This window comes from Aegilops tauschii, chromosome 6, assembly GCF_002575655.3.
Source record: "Aegilops tauschii subsp. strangulata cultivar AL8/78 chromosome 6, Aet v6.0, whole genome shotgun sequence".
Classification (NCBI taxonomy): Eukaryota; Viridiplantae; Streptophyta; class Magnoliopsida; order Poales; family Poaceae; genus Aegilops; species Aegilops tauschii.
This window is the reverse complement of record NC_053040.3, coordinates 2,638,403-2,664,706: the sequence shown is the minus strand read 5'-3', so window position 1 is coordinate 2,664,706 and position 26,304 is coordinate 2,638,403. Positions and strand designations below refer to the sequence as shown.

General features: G+C 45.7%; 1 protein-coding gene across 1 annotated transcript; it reads left to right on the top strand.

Moving 5' to 3' along the window:
- Window positions 1–136: 136 nt before the first annotated feature.
- On the top strand, window positions 137–12,052 carry LOC109756780 (uncharacterized). Its single transcript, XM_020315617.4, has 2 exons — window positions 137–366; window positions 9,929–12,052. The coding sequence occupies exon 2, from the start codon at window positions 9,952–9,954 to the stop codon at window positions 11,887–11,889; it is 1,938 nt and encodes a 645-aa protein (XP_020171206.1). The 5' UTR covers window positions 137–366; window positions 9,929–9,951; the 3' UTR covers window positions 11,890–12,052.
- The last annotated feature ends 14,252 nt before the right edge of the window (window positions 12,053–26,304 follow it).

Here is a 26,304-nt window from a genome sequence, read left to right as displayed (position 1 = left end):
TTCAATCAATGAAAGAAGACTCTTCCAATCACGTGGGATGGACCGGGCGTTGACTCCAAGTTGCCTCCGACGACGGCAATGCGCTTGTGATGGTCACCATACAAAACTGTGGAAAAAATCAAGCATGACGCCAAACCAAACGCGTCCTTTTTCTCCTTTGCTCAACGGCGACAGAACTGCTGAGCTCCAATAACAATAATCCAGGTCTATATATCACCCCTACACCCAGCTGCTTGCTTCCCAAACCATGGCGGCTATATATGAGTAGGTGATGACTGATGAGAGGCAAGTGAACCACAGCGACTCCCTCCATCGATCTGAGCGATCGTCGTAGATATCATCTTGGTCAGGCCTGCATGCGGTCAGGTAAGCTCATCAATCCCCCTCTTCCTTATGATATGATGCTGCCTTCTTCTTCTTCTTGTGCTGCTTCTTCTTCTTCTTGCACAAGGAATGGTGTAGCTTGCTAGTATCATCGATCCTTTTCGTTTATATTATTAAGTAGTCATATGTGTTTTTCCTCTCTTTTTTTCCGTAAAGAAATACCTACCTCTGTATCCTCCTACATATGCACACGTCCATAATTTTGTTAAGTTATTAAGAGGATGGCAATCATCCACGTATATCCAGCTTGCAGAAAATATAAATTGATAAAAGACCATCCACATATATATGGACTGCAAGACGACATGCTATTTGTGATAGACAGTTTCACAGTTCATTTTGTGCAGAATTTCCTCCAATCACACTGAGATGACATGTTGCCGATAAGCCCATCGTCCCGAAAATCATCAAAATTCAAACCGTCCCGCCATCCCACATGCCATCCACCCAGAATTCAAAAACCCGCCGTGGGCCGGCACGGCCCTGGCTGGCGGGCTTGTACCCACATACCAACCGCGTTCACAACCCACCTCACAGAGCATCGGAGATTTCCGGCCTCGTCTCTGCTTTTTCCTCTTTCTTTACCACCTCCCCCCTTACTCCTCTAAAACCCCACTCCTCCTCACTGTAAACACTCCCTCGCTCGCACACATCTCTCCTCTCCTCTTTCCGATCACTCCATTGAACTCCGCAAACCCCTAGCTAGCAAGCGAGCTGGAACCAGCCATGGACAACCCTTCTTTGACCACCCGGCCTCGCATCAGAATCCCCCTTACGGGCCTCATCCCGCGAGCGCAAGCCCGTAATCAGGTCTAGCAAGAGGTGGCCATCACGAAGCGCCTGTGCTGCAGGATATTTATCAAATGTGGTGGCTATATAAGTAACAAGATATTTACTGGTCACTACTAGGAAAAGGCCTACTAATGGCGCACCTAATTTGGCCATTAATGGCGCATTAGTGGTGCGCCATTAATAGCACGCCATTAGTATATTTTACTAATGGCGCACCACTGGTGCGCCATTAGTATCTGGTATACTAATGGCACACCCCTGATGCACCATTAGTATATACAACAGTGCGCCATTAGTATGCCTCCCAGGGTGCCTTTGGCATACTAATGGCGCACAACAACGGGATGCGCCATTAGTAACTTCGGCATACTAATGGCGCACTGTTTAGCACTATGATGTGATGCGCCATTAGTATGAATATTAGGTTTTTTTTATTTTTTTATTTTCTGTTTTTTGCACAGGTTACAAAATGTATAATTGGACAAAATATAGACAGCACACATCAACAACAGATTCATCGAATACAATAGAAGATTATACAATTCATCATTTTAGTCTCCGAATACAATTCATCATATTAGTCTCCGAATTGAAAAGACCGAACAAAGATAGAACATTATATTACAAGTTTCGAGACCGCGAGTTTGTCTTCACATTACAAGTCGATATCGATCATCTAAACTACCATCACATAGAAGAGAGCTGCAGTCATCACGATGAGCATCATCACGATGAAACTCGTCTTCATCCGGTTCCTCCAACGCTCCCTCCCCTCTCCCGCTAGATACCGGTCGTATCTAGATTCGGCCTCGGCCCTAGTGGCGTACCCTTTGTAACTGTTACCGCTGAATCGGTGAACCTGTCTCCGACACTCCTCCCAGTCGTCGTAGACTCCGGGAACCTTACCCTTGTACACGACATACCACGGCATCACTATGCAGTAGCCAAACGAAACGTTAGTACCAATTCACAGACAATACATAAGCAATATATAAGTATGCAACAGAACAATCGGAAGAGAAAAGCAAGACATTAATAGCATCGATTACATCTAAGTTGAACGACTCTCGAAACCAAAGAGACATACTACAAGTTCATTAAAGTTTAATTACAACATGAGCCAATCGATGTTTCAGAACTAGACACAGCATCACTGCTTTCGACTCGACTCAATGGACCGGAGCGTGGATGAAGCCGCCGTCTATCGTGGGAGTCATGAAACAACGGGCGTTGTCAGCCTGCATTTGTAGGATTGTGTCGATGTCACTGTTGGACGGTTGATTTCTGAGGTAGAACTGCCCCGAGGTACGAAGGACATCTTGATGGATGATTTCCGCAAACTCCGACTGGATGCGAAAGAATTCTTGTCTGATGTCCGCGTCCTGGATTGCCCCCAAGCTTGCGGCCCAATCTTTGAGATTATTTGGTAGGAGAAGGTGATTATGGTCCCGCACGATCGCCCGCATGTGATGGATGGTGTAGTAGGCATCCTTCTGACCGCCAAGTGGCTGCTTGACGCAGCAGAACGTCGTATTGTGGGAGAACACATGCTTGCCGTACTTATGAATAGGCCTGGTGAAGGTGCCTCCAGATTTGACGTAGCCGGGGAGAACATCATCAAGAACCTTCTTGACATTTGTGTAGTCTACGTTCGACTGACGGTCCGGGTCGAAATACGTGGCCATGGAATATTTGGGGCTTAGGAGGATGAGCGTGCAATGTGTGTCACTGCAGAAAACACGGAATGTTAAAAGAAAAACGATCGAAATCTAAGAATTCATATGTTACGGGGCGGTTGAGGGGAGGACTTACTCGGGAAAGTAAGGCACGAGGAAGTTGTCCTTATCTTGGTTTGCCAGAATGACGCCTTCGAGGTAAGAACTCGCGACTTGCCGGTCCCCAGCGCTGCCTAAGATGTTGGCACGCATGTAGAAGGGGTCGACTATCACGATGTCCGGGGTCTTGTCGCGAATGATCCGCATCTCCATACTCAGCGAAAATAGCCGAACGAAGGTGTAGTGCAGCGGATGAAGGTTCAACATAGCGTGGATGTCATCAAACCGCAGGACGATCGTACCCCCGATGGAGTTATCCACAAAGCCCTTGCCCTCTGGCACCTTGGCCGCGAAAACCGGGTATGCCACATCCTTCTCTCGGAGACGCCGCTTCTCCAAAGAAAGAACACTGTCATGCAGACTCCGCATAGCACTGGTTGCAGCATCGAGCATATTTCTCGGTAGCATCGGCCTACCCGCCACATGCACCCTCCTCGAGATATCCGCAGTTGAAGGTGGCCCGTCCTGAGCACGGATCGTACTCGGTGCCGGCTGGCCCGCACCCTTGTTAGTCTTTCTTTTGCGTGCCTTCTTCTTGATCTCCTGTAATGGGACCGAGTTCTGCTCACAGACCGCCTTCTTGAGTGTGTTGGGGCTGATCATATTTGGCACCTCGCCTATCTGAGGCTCGGTGAAGTCGGCAGCTGGAGGCGTCTCCTGAGAGCTGAACTGCAGACGACGCCTGTTGCAACTTGGCTTCTCCGCGGTACCAGCTAGATCGCACACGTCTTTTGTTGGGTTGGGTTCTTGAGAAGGAGGCCCCATGAAGTCGCCACCGTCCCCATGATCGGCAAAGTACTGATCGACGTTGGCAAATGTATCGTCGTCGTCGTCGTTCTGATCCTGTGCCATATGCATGTTTGGATCCAGTGGCATAGGGATGTCCGGCACCGTTGCGGCGGTCTTGCCTTGGGGCCGACTTGGCGCCGGCACGACTGGCGGTGTTGTCTTTGGGGTGCTGTCCCCCGCCCCCAAACGAATCTGGCTCTTCGGCCAAAGCAGGGGCCAGCTCAGGCAGGCGCTGAGGTTCATCACGTCATCATCGTCGGCCCCGATGGGTCGAATCGGAGGTAACACATCGTCGCAGCCTGGCAGCACCCGAACCAGTTGAACCCTAAACAAGTTGGGTGGCATCTGGGTGCCGTGGAACAAGGGGTTGCCCGGTTGAACAATTTTGCCCTTGGTGACATCGACCAACTCGTTGTTCACGAAGTGCAGGAGAGTGCACGGAACGTCGGCGGCGCCCTGCGAAAACATGTAGGGCGTTAGGGATGCCCAGTCAAAGGCAAGGAGATGAAGTCCTCGGCCGAGAGAGGCTTAATTAGTTACCGTGATGATGGCGTCGAGCTCGGCTAATGTCGAGGCACCGCCAACGGCGGGCGTACAGTTGACGGAGGGGCCGCTTGCTGCAGAGGTGCCGGCCGGCGTACACCCGGGTGCATTAAGCTCCCGTGCCGGCGTCGGAGACACCAATGCCGCCTCCGCCGGAGACACCAATGGCCCCGCCATCGCGTTCAGCGAGTTGCTGGCCGTGAAGCTAGGAATCGGGGGCGGCCCCTGTTGGCCGCCCGCAATCCACGCACTAATCCCCTGGATCAAGGTAGGCACAATGGCGGTGATCGTCGCTCCGAGTTGTTGTTGCACTTGCTCTTGGACAATCTCCGGAATCCGCGCCACATGTGCCCTGAGTTCTTGAACCTCGCGCGCCTGGCTTTCCGAGCTGGTCTTTTTCTCCTTTCGCCCAGCAGTGTCATAGTATGACGACCATTTTGTCGACAAGCCTTTGCCGGCCACACGACCAGCTGACGTCGGCTTACTGAGCTTATCCTTGTTCTTCATTACATTCAACGCCCTATTTAGAGTGGTGTCCCAAGGGTTGCTCTGAGTCGACCCCGCGCTACTGCTTTCAGTCGCCTGCGGAAGGAATGTGAACCATTTAGAAATTTGGCTTCATTAATTAGAATGCAACCATATGGAGCTAATTACGAGGGGGTGTATTCCTTACCAGAACAAGCTCAAGCGCCCTGGTCTTTGGATCCGTGGTAAGCTCCTTTGTTTTCGGGTCCTTCTTGTACCGGGCCCTGACAAAGTTCCTGGTCTGCTTGTCACCGTATTTATCGAAGAGGGGCGGTAGGCCTTGCTCGGCACGGTTCGCCTCCTCCTTGTCCCATATAGGCTCCGCCACTCTGTAACCGCCGGGACCGAGTGTGTGTTCCCCTAAGTTCAGCTCCCGCATTTCTTTCCCCCACTTACTTGATTCGGAGTTTGCGGTGCTCGAGCAATTGATCTTGAAGTCGTTGTAGTCATCTTCGGTGATCGAAGGATTTTTCTCCTTGATCTTCTCATAACTCTCACCTTTCTCGATCATTCTCTTCACATTGCTTTTCCAAGTAGACGGGGCCTTGCTCATCTTCGTGAGGGCAGCATTGTTCACTTTATTCCCTTTGAGGCTTGTGTTTTCAAATTCAGCGGGGAACTTGTATCGTTCGTGCAGCTTCGTGAAGAGGAGGTTGCGCAAATTCCCTCGGTCAGGATGCCTCAGGTTCTCGGTGTTGATCGAGACGGTGCTCCGGAGAATGCACCCGAGCTGAAGCGAGTACCCCTTGACTATTCGTTCGGGCGCCGTTGGATTCCCGTCGGAGTCCACTTCAGTAACTTCCTCCTTGAGGGTGCGGAGCACGGTCGGGCGCCGGTCCTTCCGTTGCCTCTTCGGTTGGCTTCCATCTGTGCGTGCGCCGCCATCATCAGTGGTGGCATCCTCGGCGGCACCATCAGTGGTGGCATCCTCGACGGCACCATCAGTGGTGGCATCAGTGGGGTCATCCTCGGCGGTACCATCAGTGGTCTCAGGATCGGTGGGGAAGGCGGCGTCCTCATACAAGTGAGGTTGTTCCTCCATCTCCTGGGACAGCATCCAGAATGGCTTGACGCTCGAACCCCCGGCCTCATCGTTGTTGGCCATGTTTCTCTCTAAATAGGAACAAAGTTTGGTCAAAAAATTGGTTATTGTCAAGGAACAAGATCATGGTCTCATCATTTAGGGTTTGTCGACACCGAGGCATCCTAAAAGCTAAGCTTTTATCATTGAGGGTTTTTCGACGCCTAGGCACCCTAAAAGCCTAAGCTTTCATCATTTCGGTTTTTATCGACACCGAGGCACCCTAAAAGCCATGCATTAGTCACAAGTACGCCGGGGCACTTGATCCTACTTAATTAACTACTAAGATACCCCGGCCCATGCATTAGTCACAAGTACCCCATATGTCCTATTTTTAGCAAAGTCATGCTAAAATTCACGGAAAATTTCAGCATGACCTTTGCTGAAAATAGGACATATGGAGTACCCGAATTTGCCGGAACGGAAGTTAATCGACATTCCGGCAAACTCAAGGGCCTCTCGGGTGGACAAGGCAAAAAAGGCCTCCATCACAACATGGAAAATACACCAAGCAGTATCATCTCCAAGCAGTATCATCTCCAAGCAGTATCATCTCCAAGCAGTATCATATTTGTAATGACTGAAAATATTTACTTCAGGAAATATTTACTACTGTAGTTTCTGTTACAAACAAATATGCCCTAGCTATATTTGCTACTGTTTTTATACCTAATTTTTTGCTACTGTAGTTTCTGTTACAAACAAATATGACCTCGTTTTCCATACCTTCAGCAGCGGCTCTGGCGCCTTTTGCTTCTTTCCCGGCTCTGGCGCCTTTTGCTTCTTTCCCGGCAGTGGGCAGTCTTTCCAATTTTTCAACAGCTCGTCTATTTCCTCGCCGCTCCTCGTACGCGGGCGTCCTCGGGGTTCGGTTTCACCATCGAATAGATCCTTGCGTTTTCTCCACGGGTCATCGTCGCGAAGCCACCTTTGATGTCCCATGAACACGGTTTTCGAAGACCCAGGATCTCTATCTAGCTGGCGATACGTTGTGTCATCCATGCACCTGACGCATCCAGAAAATCCGTGGACCACCTGCCCCGCGAGATATCCGTAACCGAGATAGTCGTGCACCGTCGTGAGCAGCGCGGCTCTCATAGGGAAATATTCTTTCTCTGCGGCGTCCCACGTATTGGCTGGCGCTTTCCACAGCGTGTCAAGCTCCTCTTTTAGCAGCCCCAGATACAGATTGATGTCGTTCCCTGGTTGTTTCGGTCCTTCAATTAGCATACTCATGTGAATGTACTTCCTCTTCATGCACAACCAGGGGGGAAGGTTGTACATCCACACAAACACAGGCCAGGTGCTATGTGTGCTTCTCTGGCTGCCAAACGGATTGACTCCATCGGTGCTCGCGCCCAGCACGATGTTTCTTGGATCGTTCCCAAATTCTAGGTCTTCGAAGTTCAACGCTTGCCACTGGCTCGCATCCTTAGGGTGACTCAACATCTTGTCTTTTTTATCTATCTCCGGATCATTTGCGTCATCTTCTCGCTTCTTCTCCTCCCTATCCGCGTGCCAACGCAGGAGCTTTGCTACCTTAGGGTCCGCGAAATACCGCTGCAGACGAGGAGTGATCGGAAAGTACCACACCACTTTTCGAGGAGCTTTCTTCCTCTTCTTGTATCGAGTGACGCCGCACACCGGACATATGGTAGACTCCGCGTGCTCGTCCCGATAAATGATGCAATTGTTCATGCACACATGGTATTTCACGTGCGGTAAATCCAGAGGACACACGATTTTCTTCGCCTCCTCCAAACTGGTCGGGCACTTGTTCCCATTGGGAAGACATTCGTGCCAGAATGACATGTTCTCGTCGAAGCATGCGTCGGTCATTTTGTGTTTTACCTTCATCTCCAGAGCCATGAGCGTTACTTTCAGGCGGGTATCCTCGGGCCTGCATCCTTCATACAATGGAGTAACCGCGTCTAACTCAAGTTGATCCATCTTGGCTTTCTCTCGGGCGGCAGCTCTTGCGTTATCCGTCTGCTTGAGAAGCAGCTCTTGAATATGAGGGTCCTGCACCCAGCCCATCGATGGTCCAGCGTCGTCTGCTCCGCCGGCATCATCATCTTCATGATCATGCCCGTCGACTGCTCCGGCATCTTCCTCATCATCATGTCCTGCATCTTCTACATGATGACTGTGTATAGCATCACCGTCGTGATCATCTCCTGGGGATTCTTCGTCTTCTCGCCCGCCCGAGCCGCGGTGGTTGTCTTGCTGCCCTTCCTCATTTCTTGCCCGGCCCCCATGGACGACTTCGTAGTCATCTTCATCACCTTGCCACCGATAGCCATCCATGAAACCACGCAAGAGCAGGTGGTCCCGCACCTGCCAGGATTCCGGGTCCGCAATAAGGCTCTTCAGCTTGCATCTTCGACACGGACATCTTATCTCCGTCTCGTTCTTTTGAAGCATCTCGGCCTTCGCGGACCTCAAAAACCTATTCACGATGCCTTCGGTCATCATGCGGACCATGGTCGCCTGCGGGGTAGAGCAAAACGATATTTTAGAACCAAGAAAAATTTTGGCATGACTTTCCCTAAAATAGGACCAAAAAGAATGCTTAATGCCAAAATTCTCGCCGAAACGGAAATGAATCAACATTCCGGCAAAATATTGGCAACTATCGCATTTCAAATACCGGTACACCTCCAAACACAAACACATATGCAACACCACGAACATACATAGATCTAGCTAGGCCATAAAAAGTGCATGTGCACATTGTTGTAGGGAGAACAACATAAATATAGCTTCCCCCCTTACTTACCTATCAAAACAAGGTAATTTAACCACTTAAATTGAATGAATCTATGGTGGAAATGAGGTGAAAAAGAGGAGGCACCCGAGACAAGGAGGAGGTGGAGAGAATGAAGTGGGGAGAAAGTGAGTGTGGGTAGGAGAGGCTGTCCAAAATATCTTGTTGCTGCCCACTTACTAATGGCGCACCAACTCTAAATGCGCCATTAGTAATCCAGGTTACTAATGGCGCACCTTCTGGTGGTGCGCCATTAGTATGTTTGGACAGGCGCACTAGTTAAAAAAAACTTTTGATACTAATGGCGCACCCTGGGCCAGGTGCGCCATTAGTATGTTTGGACAGGCGCACTAGTTAAAAAATATTTTTTTTGATACTAATGGCGTACCCTGGGACAGGTGCGCCATTACTAGTTACACTGTGTCTGGATGCGCCATTAGTATGTTTGGACAGGCGCACTAGTTAAAAAAAATTTGATACTAATGGCGCACCCTGGGACAGGTGCGTCATTACTAGTTACTTACTAGTTACAACTAGTAATGGCGCACTGTGTCTGGATGCGCCATTAGTATGTTTGAACAGGCGCACTAGTTAGAAAAAAAATTGATACTAATGGCGCGCCTTGGGCCAGGTGCGCCATTACTAGTTAGAACTCTAATAGCGTATCAGAAGGTGGTGCGCCATTAGTATATACTAATGGCGCACCGCTTGTCTGGTGCGCCATTAGTGTCAATCCCATCTATAGCCCTTTTTCTAGTAGTGGGTAACTAACAAGATATTTACTCAACAAGAAAATGTGGTGTCTAGCTATATAATAATATTTCAAATCGCATAACATGATATTTATCAAATACATTCAACTCATTAAAAATGATGCAATCGCATTTCCAAGGGCTTCTGTACTAGATTATACTTAAAGTACAGACTTACAAACTTGTGTATGTCATTTTTTTTGATTAGTTGATTGATAAGAGAGATATGGGTAGGAGCTTCGGTTGAATCGTTTTGTTTTGGATGATAAGATCGATATGGCTTTTCATGCATATTGTGTGTTTTTGTATGGAATTGCCCCCCTCTTGTGCTTTGATCACGCCACGCCACTGTATGTCGTAGTCATGCATGCATACGCATTCCTTGCTTTTTCTTATTATGCCTATAGATAATCCATGGAGGTAGCAATAATAATTCATTCTTTGGCTTTATGATTTACAGATATTTTTACAACGAATTAAGCGATGTTTGGAGGGCCACTGCACGTGTGGAATAAATGTGCGATCCAAGTCCTCGTACTACTCAGCTTTGGTCTGCAAATCATTCTCCTTGTCCTTGCCTCTACCCGCCGGCGCAGATCTTCCAACTTGCCGCGGATCTGCCTGAGGGTGCTCCTTTGGCTCGCCTATCTCATGGCCGACTCCACCGCTATATACACTCTTGGCCACCTTTCCATCAATGGTTGGTTGCCCGAACACGAGCTGGTGGCATTCTGGGCGCCCTTTCTCCTCTTACATCTTGGTAGCCAGGACAACATCACCGCCTACGCCCTCGAGGACAACCAGCTCTGGCCACGCCACCTGCTAACCCTTGGTGTCCAAACCGTTGGAGTTTGTTATGTGATGTATAAACATATGACCCACGAATCAGCCATGGTGGTAGCAGCCAGCTTGATGTTCATGGTTGGTTTCCTCAAGTACTTGGAGAGGACATGGGCCCTCAAGCGTGCCACCCTTGACAATATCCGAAGCTCGATCAAGGCTCGACCCTCTAGGGATGCGCCGGTAGGGTCAAAGAAAAATCATACACGAGACCCGGATGAAGAAGAGCTTCTGTTATTTGCTCACCATGTGCTCCCAACTTGCATGGCTGCACTGACTGATTATTCTGAGGATTCGGGTAAAGTTTCCCGACATTGGAAAGGGGGGCATATTGGCAAGGTAGTCGAGATGGAGCTCTCCCTCATGTATGACATCCTCTACACCAAGGCAACGATGATCCACTGTTGGTATGGCTACTTTCTCCGTGTCATCTCACTGATCTCCACTCTTGCTGCATTACGGTTGTTTCATTTCTATGGTAAACATGGTCATGCCAAAATTGATGTTATTATCACCTACATCTTGTTTGGTGGTGCACTGTTTCTGGACACGGTGTCGTTAGTCAAGGCTGCAATGTCAACCTGGACATGTGATTTATTGGACAATAAAGGAGGATGGGGTAAGACGCTTTCTAATGTAATTCAGTCTTCCCGTCGCCTTGTGAAGGCGGCATCCACGAGAGGGTGGTCAGGATCCGTTGGGCAGTATAATTTGTTTCACGTGTGCTCTCGTGACACGACCAAGACAAGCATCAGAGTATTACGGATGATGAAGCTCGATGATTGGTGGAAGAAATATCAGCACAAGGGGACCTTAGTGATTCAAAGGGATGTTAGGGAGCTGTTGTATGAAGCGATATGGTGCACGATAAAGAATAATGATGATCTCTCCGGGCTGTTCGACATGAAATTGCCGGAAGGTAATATCGAGCTTCAGGATGTGATCTTTGTCTGGCACATCACCACCAATATCGTCCTCTCGTATCCCGAAGCAAACGCAGTACAATCCCCGTGTGTGGCGGCGATCAAGGCCCTCTCGAACTACATGATGTATCTGGCGGTGGCACGCCACGACATGCTACCAGCCCTTAAGGTCCGCAGCATGTGCGAGCAAACCAGCGATGCTCTGCAGGACATATGGAGTGAAGCGACCTCGTGCCAAAGGGCGGCAGGTTTTGGGCGCATACTGCATGCCCTGGATATCAGGAGGCCGTCTTGGTACCACGACTCCGACCGCCCGTATACTACGGTCATCTATGGAACCCTGTTTGCCAAGGAACTGCTACCTGAGGCAGTGGAACACTCCGCCAATGAACTCCATAGAAGCGCACGCTCGGAAGATCGCATGGATAAGCGTTGTCGTAACATTCTTTGGCGCATAGTGCCCGAGGCATACACAACTGGTAATCTGTCTGTGGAAGTGCTTCTGAAGCTCATCTTGGACGCATGGGTGCGTATGCTGGTCGCTGCGTCAATCAGATGCAGCAGGGAGTCCCATGCCAAGCAGCTCAGCCGTGGCGGTGAGCTCATAACCATCGCGTGTATCCTGACGGAGCACTTCCATAGGCCTGCTCGTCGGTGACCTGCTAGCCGATCACAAGTCCTAACATTGCCAGGTTGAGCAGTCCTCCTCCTCCATGTAAAGAAGACCACTTTATTCAAGTTTGTAAGCGAAAAATATTTGCACGCATGTTGGTCCAGAGTAAATCGAAGCTCGACCAACTTTTATTTTCCTCTGTACGGACACACATAATATCTTGTTTATTTCATCTACAAATTGAGTAAATTCCATCCATCCGACATCAAATTGTGAGGCGCGATCACTTTCATGCATGACGTTGTAAAGTGAATACAAGCAGACACCAATAACTGCAACCGAAAAAGAAGAAGGGGAAATCAAAAAATTCCAAGGTAGCCTCAAACTGCTGCCGCTGCTGCGGAACAGGACATCGATGATCAGAGGTGCTCCCTCCGTCCCATAATATAAGAACGTTTTTCAAGCTATGAGGGAGTATCTATGTATCACCTCACAGGGGCTCAGATCTTGTCAGGCAAAAAATTGATACAAACTGAGTTTCCCATGCATGCTGAGCGAGCGAGTCCAAGTAGTTTTCACCCCTTTTGGGCGACTCTTTCGTTTGTCTGCCGTGCACAATAGGCAATTAAGGTGAGGCAACGATGGAAGATGAAACGAAGAGAGGAGGAAGGAAGCATGCAGCTGCAGGAGAAAGAGAAGACGAAGAAGATAAGGTGTGGCTTTGAAAGCAACAGGCTAGGCTAGCTGGTAAGAGTATTGGAGCATTATTGGTTCATCGTGCTTTATTCCACAACTTCCGTATGGTGTCCGAGTCTCAGGAGCATGAGCCACACGATCATTTTCCACAGTATGAATGGATCATTTTCCACAATTTTTCGTACCGTGTCCTTGCTCACGGTGGCGGAGGTGGTCTTCAGCGGGCACGGTGCCTGGTTGCTAATGTGATCATTGGTAACATCACATATACCAAGACAAGATGAGTCTACGACTTAATAAATGAAGTATTGCATGACATCACACATATGTTACTCCCCACTATAGAGGTAATAACATATGCATGTTAATAGTTTAAGTTACTCCCCACTATGGATAGTCTAATGCCTATTGTTCTGCTGTTAAAAAGGTGAAAGCAGCGGTGAGGCAACCAATCAACACCCATCCCAACCATCCCACCCTTCATATCTCAATTTCTAGTGAATATATCTGGAGTAAATGGCAAAAAAAACTACCACATTACAGGTTAAGGTTACAAAGCTACTACCTCTGTCCGGAAATACTTGTCGGAGAAATGGATAAAATGGATATATATAGAACTAAAATACATCTAGATACATCCATTTGTGAGACAAGTATTTCTGGACGAAGAGAGTACATATTTTCTTAATCTCCCAAAAAACTACCACAAATTTGGTTTTTATTGTTCCAAAGAAAAAAAACTAGTTGCTGAAGCGTTAAGTTTTAACCACGTTTATGACAGATTGGGTCAACTTGTCAGGCCACCATTACACTGGACCGTTAGTTGACCGTTATGACATATAAAGCCCACATGTCGGTCCCTACAAAAAAAACAATCAGCTGAAAGTTTCTAAAGAAGCAATCACATCCCCATAAGTTAAAAAAAAACAATCAAGCCCCTGCAAGTTTTGTAAAAAAATCGGTTCCCTGTTAGTTTTGAAAAACAATCAATCAGGTCCGTGTGGCCATGTTTGCTGGCCAGAGCACGCATCCGAGCTCGGGCATGGTGCTCTCCATGGTAGACATGGCCGCCGGAGCCGGAGCCGATGAAGGGATCTGAGCTTCTTCTCCTCCGCCTCGCTCTATCTCGCTCCCGTCAGCCCCGACGCCATGGCCGGAAGCTGCCGCTGCCAGGGGCGGAGACGGGGGGGGGGGGGGGGGCGAGCAGGGGCTAGACCCCCCCCCCCCCCAACGATCGGCCCCCCTCAAAGAAATATAGTACGGGCCAGTACTAATACCCGTATATATATGCGCTAATGGCCGGAGATTACCTGCCTAATTATGTCATTTAAGCCCAAAAATCCACGTTGTTGTTCATGCGCCAAAGCCCAGGATGCAACAAAGATAGCCCATCTACCTTGCCTGTGTATATAGACGATAGATCATGGAGGCCTGGTAGTTCGTTCGATCTCTTCTCGCCTGACGATCAGATCGCTAGATCTATCTATCTCGCCGCCATGGCGCTAGGACGTCTGCCGCCGGACGCCGGTCCCAAGTCACTGACCTTGGACTTGATTCCTGGCTTGTCGACGCAGCGGAGTAGCGGGGAATACGACGGCTGCCGCCGACGGTCCTCTTGGTCGCTTCCGTCCACACACAACCAGATAATTAGGCAAGGTACATACACGGTATTGTACTTTATATACCTAAAAGTTTTGCCAGTATGATGTAACCCCCTTTTCCTTTTGTTTGGCTATATATACTTTGTTAGTCGGAAAACAAAGAGAATTGTTCATGTGAATTGCCTCAATCTCAAATCTGTGCTGGGGCCAAAATTTTGGATCGAGACATTGATGAATAGTGACAGTAGAGCTATATTTAAAAAAAAAATCAATAAAGTACAGCCAATTTTAAAGTTTTCTGTGTTTCTGAATTTTAGTATTTGGGATTATTTGTTATTGACCTATATATTTTTAAACATATGTTGAGATACTGTTTTGGTTGATAAATCCTACTATAGGTCTATAGTTCTATAGTACTAAACTAGTGATCGTCATCACTCGCCCCCCCTATATCCAAATCCTGGCTCCGCCCCTGGCCGCTGCTGCGTGCTGCTGCTGCTCACAGAAGCTGCTTGCGGCTGCAGCAGCCACGACTGGTGGAGTGGAAGATTGTTGCTGCTGTTGCAGACAGCAGGCCGCTGCTCCTTCATGGGCGGCCATCCCTTAGCGACGCCGCTAACCATGCCCCTTGACGGGAGCACTGTACATGTACGTTGACAAAACTCAACCTTAGCATCAATGAATTCAGTCTGGAGAAGGAACTTTGTCTCTCTGCTAGTAGCTAGTGTTGACAGCTTGCTTCTAACAGAAAGCAGAGTTGATGTCACCGGCCGGTACATGTCCTCCGGTGCCGCAACTGGACAGCAGCAGTTCCGCTGCTCCTGCCACAGCAGGCTCACACTAACGTGGCTTTTCAGGACAGGGGATGGATCAGGCAGCAGAGGATGACAATGAGGCTGCCCAGCCCTGAATGATGGATTAAACTGAAGTAGTACTACTTTTCTTTGGATTTGTTATTAAAACTGCTTGTTATTACTGAATGATACTTGATCTGTAATAATTAGGATAGTATATTGTGCTTGTGCACCAGGTTATTTGCCCCCTCGTCTGTGTCTATCATGGTCATGACCGGGTTTTCCTGGCTTTGCTAGTATCCTATCTTTTCCATTTTCCTACTTGTTGTACTTTGTTAATGTAGGGTAACGCAGCAGAAAACAAAAAATTTCCGACCTACGCACCAGCCCAGGACCACTATGGAGACTGCATACATGGTTTGATCTTTTTCGTTACCGACTCGTAGCGCAGCGGAAAGTAGAGTCGATGACGATCGGCGGTGCAGATCCCTGTAGTTAGGATTTACAACCTCCCAACCGCGAGGATGTATACCCTCATCTGCTCCTCAGACAACCCTCCGGGAGGCGGTCGAACAGCCCCCCCGAACGGTGTCGCGGACAGCCCTTTGGGAGGACCTTCGAAACTCGAACGGTCACTCGGACAGCCCTTCGGGAGGACCTTCAAAACTCGGACGGTCACACGGACAGCCCTTCGGGAGGCACTCACGAACTAAGACCGAAACTACGATCTCTCTACAGAGTTGCACACATACGGTGTCATCTATCCGGCAGGGCTTCGCCGCCAGAACTAGTTCCTGCCGGAACCTAGACAGCCTTACGGCTCTACGAAACTCTTTTCGTGGGAGAGAAGAATCCAGATAATGCATGGCATGTGTATGAGAGCAAGGGATGAGTGTGGAGGGCAGCCCCTCCACCTCTATTTATAGGAAATCCCAAGGGGGTAGGGTAGTTTCACAAAAAAACCAAAATGCACATGAATGAAGTCCTTCCACAAGGACCTAGGAGTGAAACCAATAAACAAGAGGGTCCCCAAGGGGGGATACCCCATGTGGCCGGCCACACCCCCATGAGGGGCCCAAAAAATGGCTCATATCCATCCATGTCATCCCCAAGATCTTTTGGAGCAAAGCCCCAAAAGGTGGCTTTCCATAAAGTAATCATAAAGCTGATTTTCACTATTCACGACGACATTTTTCAGCGTCTGATCGAACTGAAAATATTTATGTGGGCTAAGAACATCTCTAGTACCCACTAAAATGATTTTCAACGCGTTCCGAAACAATTCCGGTTTTAGTGATTTTCATCTGCGAAACGCATCTGAAGTGGCTCCGGCAGCTCCGGAACATTTCCGGTTTTTATCTCAGAAAATTCCAAAAAGCTTCCAGAATGATTCTGGCATCCTCCAAGAATTATCAGGCATGTGCCGAAACCAATTTGACTTAATGGTTTATCCCTAAACAACTTTTCGGTATCATCAAAATTTATCCGATGACCTCTTTCTGCGGTACGATTCCGCTGTCCGAAACTTTTTCGGTGATTTTCTCTCAGTCCCTGTCTAGTATTCAACAGATAGATGACCCTTAAGCGTGTGACCCTATAGGTTCGGTGAAGTATAGACATGACTCGGAACCCCTTCCGATCAATGATCAACATCGGAGCCGTGGACACCCATATTGACCCCTATACCCACACGAATAAATATTCGAGTGAACCTCCAGTTGCCATGTTCTATTCCTGTTGCTTCGCGATATGTTACAAATACCCGAGGTGAGACATGTTGGCATTCCCGTGGATCAACAACTTGTCCACTATGCTAGTTACCTCGTTACCGGTTTTGTTCTCTTTTCTCGTTTTCGTGTTCCGGCATCCCAGTGATCAAATCACACTATGTCTGGCCAGACGATGATGGATACCGTAATACCGAGAGGGCCCGAGAATATCTCTCCATCGTCGGAGGAGCAAATCCCAATCTTGAGCTATCAAGTTACTTGACACACTTTTCCATGAACCCGTAAGCCGCCGTAATAGCCACCCATTTACGGATGACGTTTAACAAACCCCAAAGTTCATGAAGCAAGCATGAAGAAACTCGATACTCTCATGGTCTAAGGAATCATGTGAACGTTAACCATCTCTGTGTTATGCATCATTAACTTGTGACGAATGAATCTCTTAGCATAACATCAATCCGGGTCGACTCAACACAAATGTTCTCTTAACATTGTGCCATCAAAATTGCTGGCATAGACATGCCCATGATCAGGAAAACAGAACCATCATGCAACACTTGAGCTAGTCTTAGAGGCCAGACTAGGAATACTTCTTACCGTTTATTATTCCACACGTGCATATGAGTCTTCCTCCGAGCCTCGTGGATATTGCAGACTCGAGAATCATTGCAGTTATAGCATGGAACATAAACATAATTATGAACTCGGAGATAAATAATATCATTTATTATTGCCTCTAGGGTAGTCGAACGTCTTCGCGATCCAACCGATCAAGTACCGAACACACGGCACCTCCGCGATGTGCACACGTTCAGCTCGGTGACGTCCCTCATACTCTTGATCCAGTTGAGGCCGAGGGAGAGTTCCCTCAGCACGACGGCGTGGCGACGGTGATGATGAAGTTACCGGCGCAGGGCTTCGCCTAAGCACTACGACGATATGACCGAGGTGTGTAACTATGGAGGGGGGCACCGCACATGGCTAAGAGAAACTTTGTTGTGTCTTTGGGGTGTCCCCTGCCCACGTATATAAAGGAGGGAGGAGGAGGAGGCCAGCCCTAGAGGGGGCGCGCCAAGTGTGGGGAGTCCTACTAGGACTCCCAAGTCCTAGTAGGATTCCCCTTTTCCTTTCCGGAGTAGGAGAGAAGAAAGAGGGAAAGAGAAAGGGGGAAAGGGCAAGGGGGGGGGGGCGCCGCCCCCTTTCCCCTAGTCCAATTCGGACCCATGGGGGGGCGCCTCCTTCCCTTTGGCCTGCCTCCTCTATTCCCGTATGGCCCAATAAGGCCCAATACTTCTCCCGGCGAATTCCCGTAACTCTCCGGTACTCCGAAAAATACTCGAATCACTCGGAACCTTTCCGATGTCCGAATATAGCCTTCCAATATATCGATCTTTACCTCTCGACCATTTCGAGAATCCTCGTCATGTCCCTGATCTCATTCGGGACTCCGAACAAACTTCGGTCATCAAATTGCATAACTCATAATACAAATCGTCATCGAACGTTAAGCGTGCGGACCCTACGGGTTCGATAACTATGTAGACATGACCGAGACACATCTCCGGTCAATAACCAATAGCGGAACCTGGATGCTCATATTGGCTCCTACATATTCTACGAAGATCTTTATCGGTCAAACCGCATAACAACATACGTTGTTCCCTTTGTCATCGGTATGTTACTTGCCCGAGATTCGATCGTCGGTATCTCAATACCTAGTTCAATCTCGTCACTGGCAAGTCTCTTTACTTGTTCCGTAATGCATCATCCCACAACTAACTCATTAGTCACATTGCTTGCAAGGCTTATAGTGATGTGCATTACCGAGAGGGCCCAGAGATACCTCTCCGACAATCGGAGTGACAAATCCTAATCTCGATCTATGCCAACTCAACAAACACCATCGGAGACACCTGTAGAGCATCTTTATAATCACCCAGTTACGTTGTGACGTTTGATAGCACACAAGGTGTTCCTACGGTACTCGGGAGTTGCATAATCTCATAGTCTGAGGAACATGTATAAGTCATGAAGAAAGCAGTAGCAATGAAACTGTAACGATCATAATGCTAAGCTAACGAATGGGTCTTGTCCATCACATCATTCTACTAATGATGTGATCCCGTTCATCAAATGACAACACATGTCTATGGTTAGGAAACATAACCATCTTTGATAAACGAGCTAGTCAAGTAAATGCATACTAGGGACACTTTGTTTTTGTCTATGTATTCACACATGTACTAAGTTTCCGGTTAATACAATTCTAGCATGAATAATAAACATTTATCATGAAATAAGGAAATAAATAATAACTTTATTATTGCCTCTAGGGCATATTTCCTTTAGAATATTGTATATTGTTGATTCCCAGCTGTTACGGAGTTGGGGCTTTGCCAAGAAACTCAGATGGCCATTAAGGAAAAAGGTGTGCGCTCTCTGATGTCTATCCTAAAGTTGGCCTTTGCTGCACCAAGCCGTCTCCTGGGGAACGTATCAATATGCAGGAGGTGGCTGTCAAGCGACATCAAGCGCGATACACACAACCATTTTATTATATAATTTAACAAAATGTGATAAAATAAATACATGGACCAACGCAAAGCCACCCGCTCCGCAATCATTCTCGCTACACCTACAAGCTTGACGATGTGCCCTGAACGCGTATCAACACACTATCTAATCTGGTGACCTCATCAAGCCGCCCAACGCCGAGCCGGGAGCACCAACCGGTCTAGCAGACCCTCTGCGTGCACCTCATGCACAAGCTCTAGAATCAGTTGCCACCATTTTTCTGTTGTACCGCCTTCAGGAGCGATCAACACATTCACCTTGCTTGGTCATGGACTGGTTAGACCCACCATCCGCACGACTGCCTAGTAAGGTGCCCAGAACAACACGCGGAGGTGTGCTCCACCACCAGTCCACTGTCGTTCGACGGGAAGCAAGTGACGATGGGATACACGGCCATGACCATGATCTTCTTGTTCACATCTAGATCCGACACGAGAAGCAAGAGTCATGCCACCGCCGACCACCGCCTGGAGCTTTGCCCGGATGACACCTGCTAGTGGCGGTGAGGGAGAGAGAACGCGAGGGGTCCTAGAGTGGCGTTGATGGTGAGCCATCAGAGTCGCCCGATGGGACGACACGGGTGCGCTAGATGCATTTTCCTAGGATCAGAGATGCATATCTCATAGGACATTGAATAAGCACTTATGTTTCTTCAGTATTGTATTAGCTACATGAATAAGTATTGTATAATTGACGTTTATCGCAAATTGTGTATGCAACGACCTGGATTTTCAAATCTGAACCATCTCGGTGTTACTACAGCAATCCTGCTAGTGCACAGTAAAAAGCATATATGAATTTTTCATGTACGATATTACCAAAAAAATATTTATATTTTATTGATCAATACATGATGTTCAGAGTTCATTTTTTCTTAATACATACCAGTTAAATTGAAGGTGTTGAACTATTCTTTTTGCTCATTCTCATCCTGAACGGGGCTGGCCCGAATCCATAGTACGGAGTATTACATGTGGCTAATCAAATCTTCAAGGAGCCAGTTATGTTATTGTGACAGTATGAACATTTCTATAACCTCTCGATGAATTTTGTCAGGTTCCCTTGAACTTCATTTTGTGTCAGTTCAAATATTCTCAGGCTACAAAGGCTCATCACTGCATCTGGTATCCTTCCCTTTAGAAGTTACCCCTCAGCTTAAGGACTTCAAGTGAGCTCAATTTTCCCAACCATGTAGGAAACATGCCAATTTCGTGCCACCTCAAATATTCTCAGACTACAAAGGATCTCAACTCATGGTTGAGATATTTGAGGCTCATTGAGCCCCAAACCCAACTAATAGCGTCCAACTGCATTTGAATTGAATTGCCATGATGTCGAGGATCTTAAGCCTAGTGAGGTTCGAAGGGGACACAAAGTGGCATGTGTTATGTAGAAAACAGGCGGATAACCTGGGGAACTCAAGAGAGGCTAGTATGTTCACTTTGTCAACCCAATCTATCACGGTGTGAAGGTTCACACAAGAAAAGAACATGACGTCAACAGTATTACGGGGTAGACAGGGGGCATTTGCCCCCCCCCCAGCACTGCGCCATGGTGTATTTGTTTAATAGTTGTTTATGGTTGAGTACATATATTTATAATCGTTATATGCAGTGGCGGAGCCAAAGGGGGCGAGTGGGGGCAGACCTCCCCCTATCGATCCCCCCCCCCTCAACAATACTCAGCGGGGACTAGCGTTGAATTCACCCCACCCCCCAGCACTGCACCATGGTGTATTTGTTTAATAGTTATTTATGGTTGAGTACATATATTTATAATCGTTATATGCAGTGGTGGAGCCAAAGGGGGCGAGTGGGGGCAGACCCCCCCTATCGATCGCCCCCCTCAACAATACTCAGCGAGGACTAGCGTTGAATTCACACGAGGATATATGTTGCCTAGTTTTTATTTGAGGAATATATGTTGCCTACTTTTGTGTCTATTACTAATTAATATCTGGCCATTAGCAAACACATAGGGCTGACCTCTAAGTATCTAGTTTGCAATAGCCCAAGCCCAAAACTGATAGCCCACAGGGCACATACTACAATCAGGTCGATGTGTTGGTCTGCATGTATTAACTTATCGATTGGACCAATAGAGGGCATCGACAAATACATCATTTTGCCATCCATTCTCAATTGAGCGGTAGACCTATCGCATGATCATCAGGGGCAACCTGACTGACGAAGGATTCCGCACGCCGGTGTGAGTCTATCGCAACTTCACAAGCTGATCTACTAGTAATTGGCAAGCATCTCCCCCTCTCGGCTCTCGCAGCACGACTTATGTGGTTTGTATAATCTCAACCTAAGGTATGCTGCATAGATATGTTAATTTTACATTTGGATTATACAAACCACTAGTTAGAATCAATTACAAAGGATATATCTATTTTTGTAGTAACTAGAAGTCTAGAATTCCATAAAGCATGAATAAGAAGAGACCACCAATAACAAACAATTGAAGCCATTTGTTTTAACCACCCACTCTACTAATGAGAATGCAGAGCGACACGTATATATTTTAGGAGTGAAATCACTACAAAGCTTGATGTTTGATGGTTTGATGGGCTTGTTGTGTGTAGATATACATCTAAGCTAATAAAAAAATGTAGCTATTTCAATGTAAGTGCAAAATATTATCATTGTTTGTTTCATATTGACACTATATTTAAGAATTGATATACATTGGTGACGCATTTCTTGCACGTGCATTGTCCTCTTCACCCCCCTATGTTCAAATCCTGGCTATGCCCCTGGTATCATGTAATCACATATACATGGTATATTAAGACTTTATTTTGTAATTCAAATTACATTTTTATGTGTTACATCTTTATTATGTTTTCGTGATATGTACTATATACTAATGAAAGTATTTATTTTACTTTGTTATACTCCCTCCGTTCCTAAATATAAGTGTTTGTAGAGATTCCACTATGTCTCCTATGAAGCCCGGGAGTACAACTATGGCACATGTGGTTTCTGCAAAACTCAAGACGGTGGGCGGATCGTATCCATATTATGAGATGAAAGCAGGTGTGTTTGCACAAAAATATCAAGAACTTCCATCCTTCTTAATCTGTACCATTCCTTGAAGATCCAACGGTACAAATGGCTGGATTGCATAATCTCACGTGACGTGCTTATCATATACTAGTCTTCCCCGGGGAATGTCGGAGAGCATCTTTGTCTTGCTTTTTTTTTACAGAAGTTTGTCTTCCCTCAGCGAGTCTTAAGAAGCGCTTGCCTCTGGCCCTTCCTTTGTGGGCTGGCCCAAAGCCGGTAGACTACTGGTTTCTTTTTCCTCCCATTTTTCTTTCCATTTTGTTAATTTTGTTCATATTTATGCAAATTGAAATTTTATACTTAAATTAAATAAAGGTTCCTTTACGCATTTGGAAAACGTTCATGCCGACTTAAAAATATGTTGTGCCCAACAATTAACAAATGTCCAAAGCACTTAAAAATGTTCATGCCTCTTAAAAAAAGTGCATCCATTTCAAAAATATGTTCATGAAATTTAATAAAATATTTTTCAACCTGATTGTTTTGCGTGGTTTTAAAACATTAAATAAAATGGTAAACATGTTTTTGTAAAATGCTTAACACGTATTAAAAAAACATGTATTTGAAAATGTTCCATGTGATGCAAAAAATGTTAGAGATGTATATGAAACGTACTAAGCAAGTTTAATGTATACGAAAAATATACAACGTGTATTACAAAATATTAGAAAAAATAAAAAATAACCAATAAGGGAAAAGAAATGCAGCGAAACTAAAAACCAAAAGAAAACGGTTGAAAACAAAAACAGAATACTCACAGAGAAAAAGAAAAAAATGCATGAAGATTCTAAAACTAGTCCAAACCGGTCACAGAAGCTTACTAAAACCGCTCCCCCAGGAAACCATATTGGGCTGGCTCATCTAATAACCGACTAATGCGAGACGTCGCTCCTGCGAGCAACGTCATGGTTATTTCTCACCTACTGCTCTAAAGCTACGGTAGCCTCCCCTCTGGCAGAAGGCTAGTGGGCAAGTAACTAATTTAGTTGCCTTTGGCATGAGTTTTTTAATGTGTTTATTAAATCGGTTTTCACTGTTTTCTTTGGTTTTTATTTTTCATATTTCTTAATTTTTTAACACATGTCTATTTTTTCAAATAAACATTGTACATACTTCTTATACATTTTTTGCTACACGTTGAATATTTTTCAAAATATATGATGTACTTTTTTCAAATTCAAGTTTTTGAATAATTTTTAATACATGTTAGACATGTTCCAAATACACATTACATTTTTAATGTCACAAAACATTTTCTATAAACTATGAAAAAAATTGTTCAACATATTGTTGAAAAGTGTGAACATTTGTAAAAAAATTCATGTACATTTCTTTGAATGGTACAAACCTTGTTTTTTAGAATTATGCAAACATATTTTTGCATTATGTAAAAACTTTTTAAAAATGTCACAAAAAGTTTTTTGAAATGGATGAATACTGTTTTTAAATACTACTTACAATCTTTTTAGTTGCATGAAGCATTTTCTTTGAAGTACGCAAACATTTTTTTCATTATATTTTATAAAAATTGTCAAGAACATTTTTCTGAAACGCCTAAACTTTTTTTCAAAAGTTCAATTGTATTTTTTAACTTGTTTAATATATTTTTGCATTATATAGATTTTTTTGAAATATCACACATATATGTTTCAATTAAGTGAACATTTCTTACATTGTAAAAACATTAGAAAAATCATGAACATATTTTTGAAACGAGTGAACATATTTAAAAAATGTCATGTGCAATTTTTTTTATTTGTGCGAGTTCTTATTTGAATTATGTGAACATATATTTACATTGTATAAACCTTTTTATTAAATGTCATGAACATTTTCCGGAATTGGTGAACATTGAGTTTTAATGGCACGCATATTATTTTTAGGTACAAAACATTATTTTTAATTACAAGAACATATCTTAACATTGTACGAACTTTATTTAAAAATGTCATGAACATTTTTATGAAAAGCAGGTACCTTTTTTCTGAATGGTACGAAACATTTTTTGAACAAGGTAAATATTCTTTACATTTTATAAACTTTTTTAAAAAATGTGAAAAAACATTGTTCTCAAAATGCCTGAACATTTCTAAAGTGCCACGCACATTTGTATTGAGGCCAGCGCGAGGAGGCCGATGATGAGGTCCGTGACGGAGGCTCGTATTATTATTTGTAAATAAACGATTATTACTTGCAAAAATAGTGCACAGTATGTGTAGAAATCAGCAGCAAGGAAACATACGAATCTGTGGCATTAAAAAAGACGAATCACGCAGACAAAATGAAAGGTAGACGAAAAGCAGATGAACAGTAAAGGGCATAAATCTATGGCATTAAAAAAGATGAAACGCAGATGAAACAAAAGGCAGACAAAACGAAACGCAGACGACATGCAACATCGCAGCATGCAGGAACAGTCCTGCCGCCACGCCACTAGGCGGCAGGGACTACCTGCATGCGGCGGTTCCGTTGCAGCCAATGGTTGTTTGTGGTGCGCGGGCTGCCGCCTTGCTTTGTGGCGGCATGTGCCACGCGTCGGCTGCCGCGCCTGCCGCCACGGCTAGGTGGTCTCTTCTGTCAATTTTATCTAGAGGTGGGTATTTTTTGTCAATTTCGTTGGTCGGGTGGTCCTTTTAGACAAAAATTCTAAGAAATGAGCAAACCTGATTAATAGTGTTTACTACCTCCAAACAGTCTGAAGCAATAAGGACCAAAGTGACATTTAGATCAGCCCGTGCGCATCTGTGCATGCATCTTTATCTTGCCTTTAGCAAGACGGAAGAACGACTAGCCTCAAGGATGCCCTAAATGGGCCGGTCCATCACGCCAGGAGTACTTGCTCGCTACCGCACGTCCTATTCTGCTTATGTTAGGTGTGTGAGGTCCGCTCCAATTTGAGTTTATTTGGACTTCTGAGTAGCTTTTGACAAAAAAGACAAATTTAGGGTTTACGGTTCTTCTACTGTTTCCGACCCAATTTGTCTTTTTGCCGAGAACCACTCATATGTCCAAATGATTTGAAATTTAATGCGGACCTCACACACCAAATCTTTTTCCATGGAAAAAAATATTGTTTTTTGAAAATTTTAAGTATTTGTTTTGAATTTTCTCTTAACCGGGTGCAGATGAGCCTGGGCTCAGAATTAGATATTCGAGAGACTTGTCACTGAACCCCAATGACCTAACAAAAGAGTGAACGTACCTAATAAAAAATAAGTAACCCAACATAAATATAGTTTCAACAAAAAAAAACCTAAATACTAGTGTTATCGAGCGGAAGTGCTCTTGTGAGCTTGAGCTCACATGCACCCTTCGCTACAGTAAAATTGAAAAAAATATTTAGAACGTTCAAAAAAATCTACATTTTTTTGACAACAAACATTGATGTCTTTTTCACACACGTGCAAAATTTCATGACAAAATGACATTCATGCAGGTCTCGGTGAAAAAACAAAATGGATGCTTCAAAATGCTTCCAAAAAACTTTTTTTTTCGAGCATGATTTTGTCTTTTTTGCCGAGGCCTTCACAAATGTCATTTCATCACGAAAATTGGCACCCATGTGTAACACACATCAATGTTTGTTGCCAAAAAAATTCAGATTTTTTTGAATTTTTAAAATATTTTTTTTTTCAATTTACTGTAGCAAAGGGTGCTTGTGAGCTCGAGCTCACATACTCCATGTCCGTTATTGAGGAGCTGAGCTTCTTCCTGTTATTGTAGGAGTTGTATTTGGCAGCCTCCTTCCTTCTCCTTGGACGTGCATACCCAGGGTGCAGGTCACACGCGTTCACACGCTGTAGCAAACAGTAGCTCGAGAAGACTCGGGTCTTCATTGCTCCTCCATTATTGCAGTCTACAGTGCAGGGTAGTAACAATATCGCTCCTCCATTATTGCACCGCAGAGCATGCCCATGGGAGCAGCGGTAACAACAAGGGAAGGCACCGCTCCTCCATTATTGCCTTGCTTCTCAACAAGGGAACTGAGAAGGGA

Coding starts and splice junctions, on each gene's coding strand:
- LOC109756780 (XM_020315617.4), top strand. CDS start 9,952: ATGTTTGGAGGGCCACTGCACGTGTGGAATAAATGTGCGATCCAAGTC.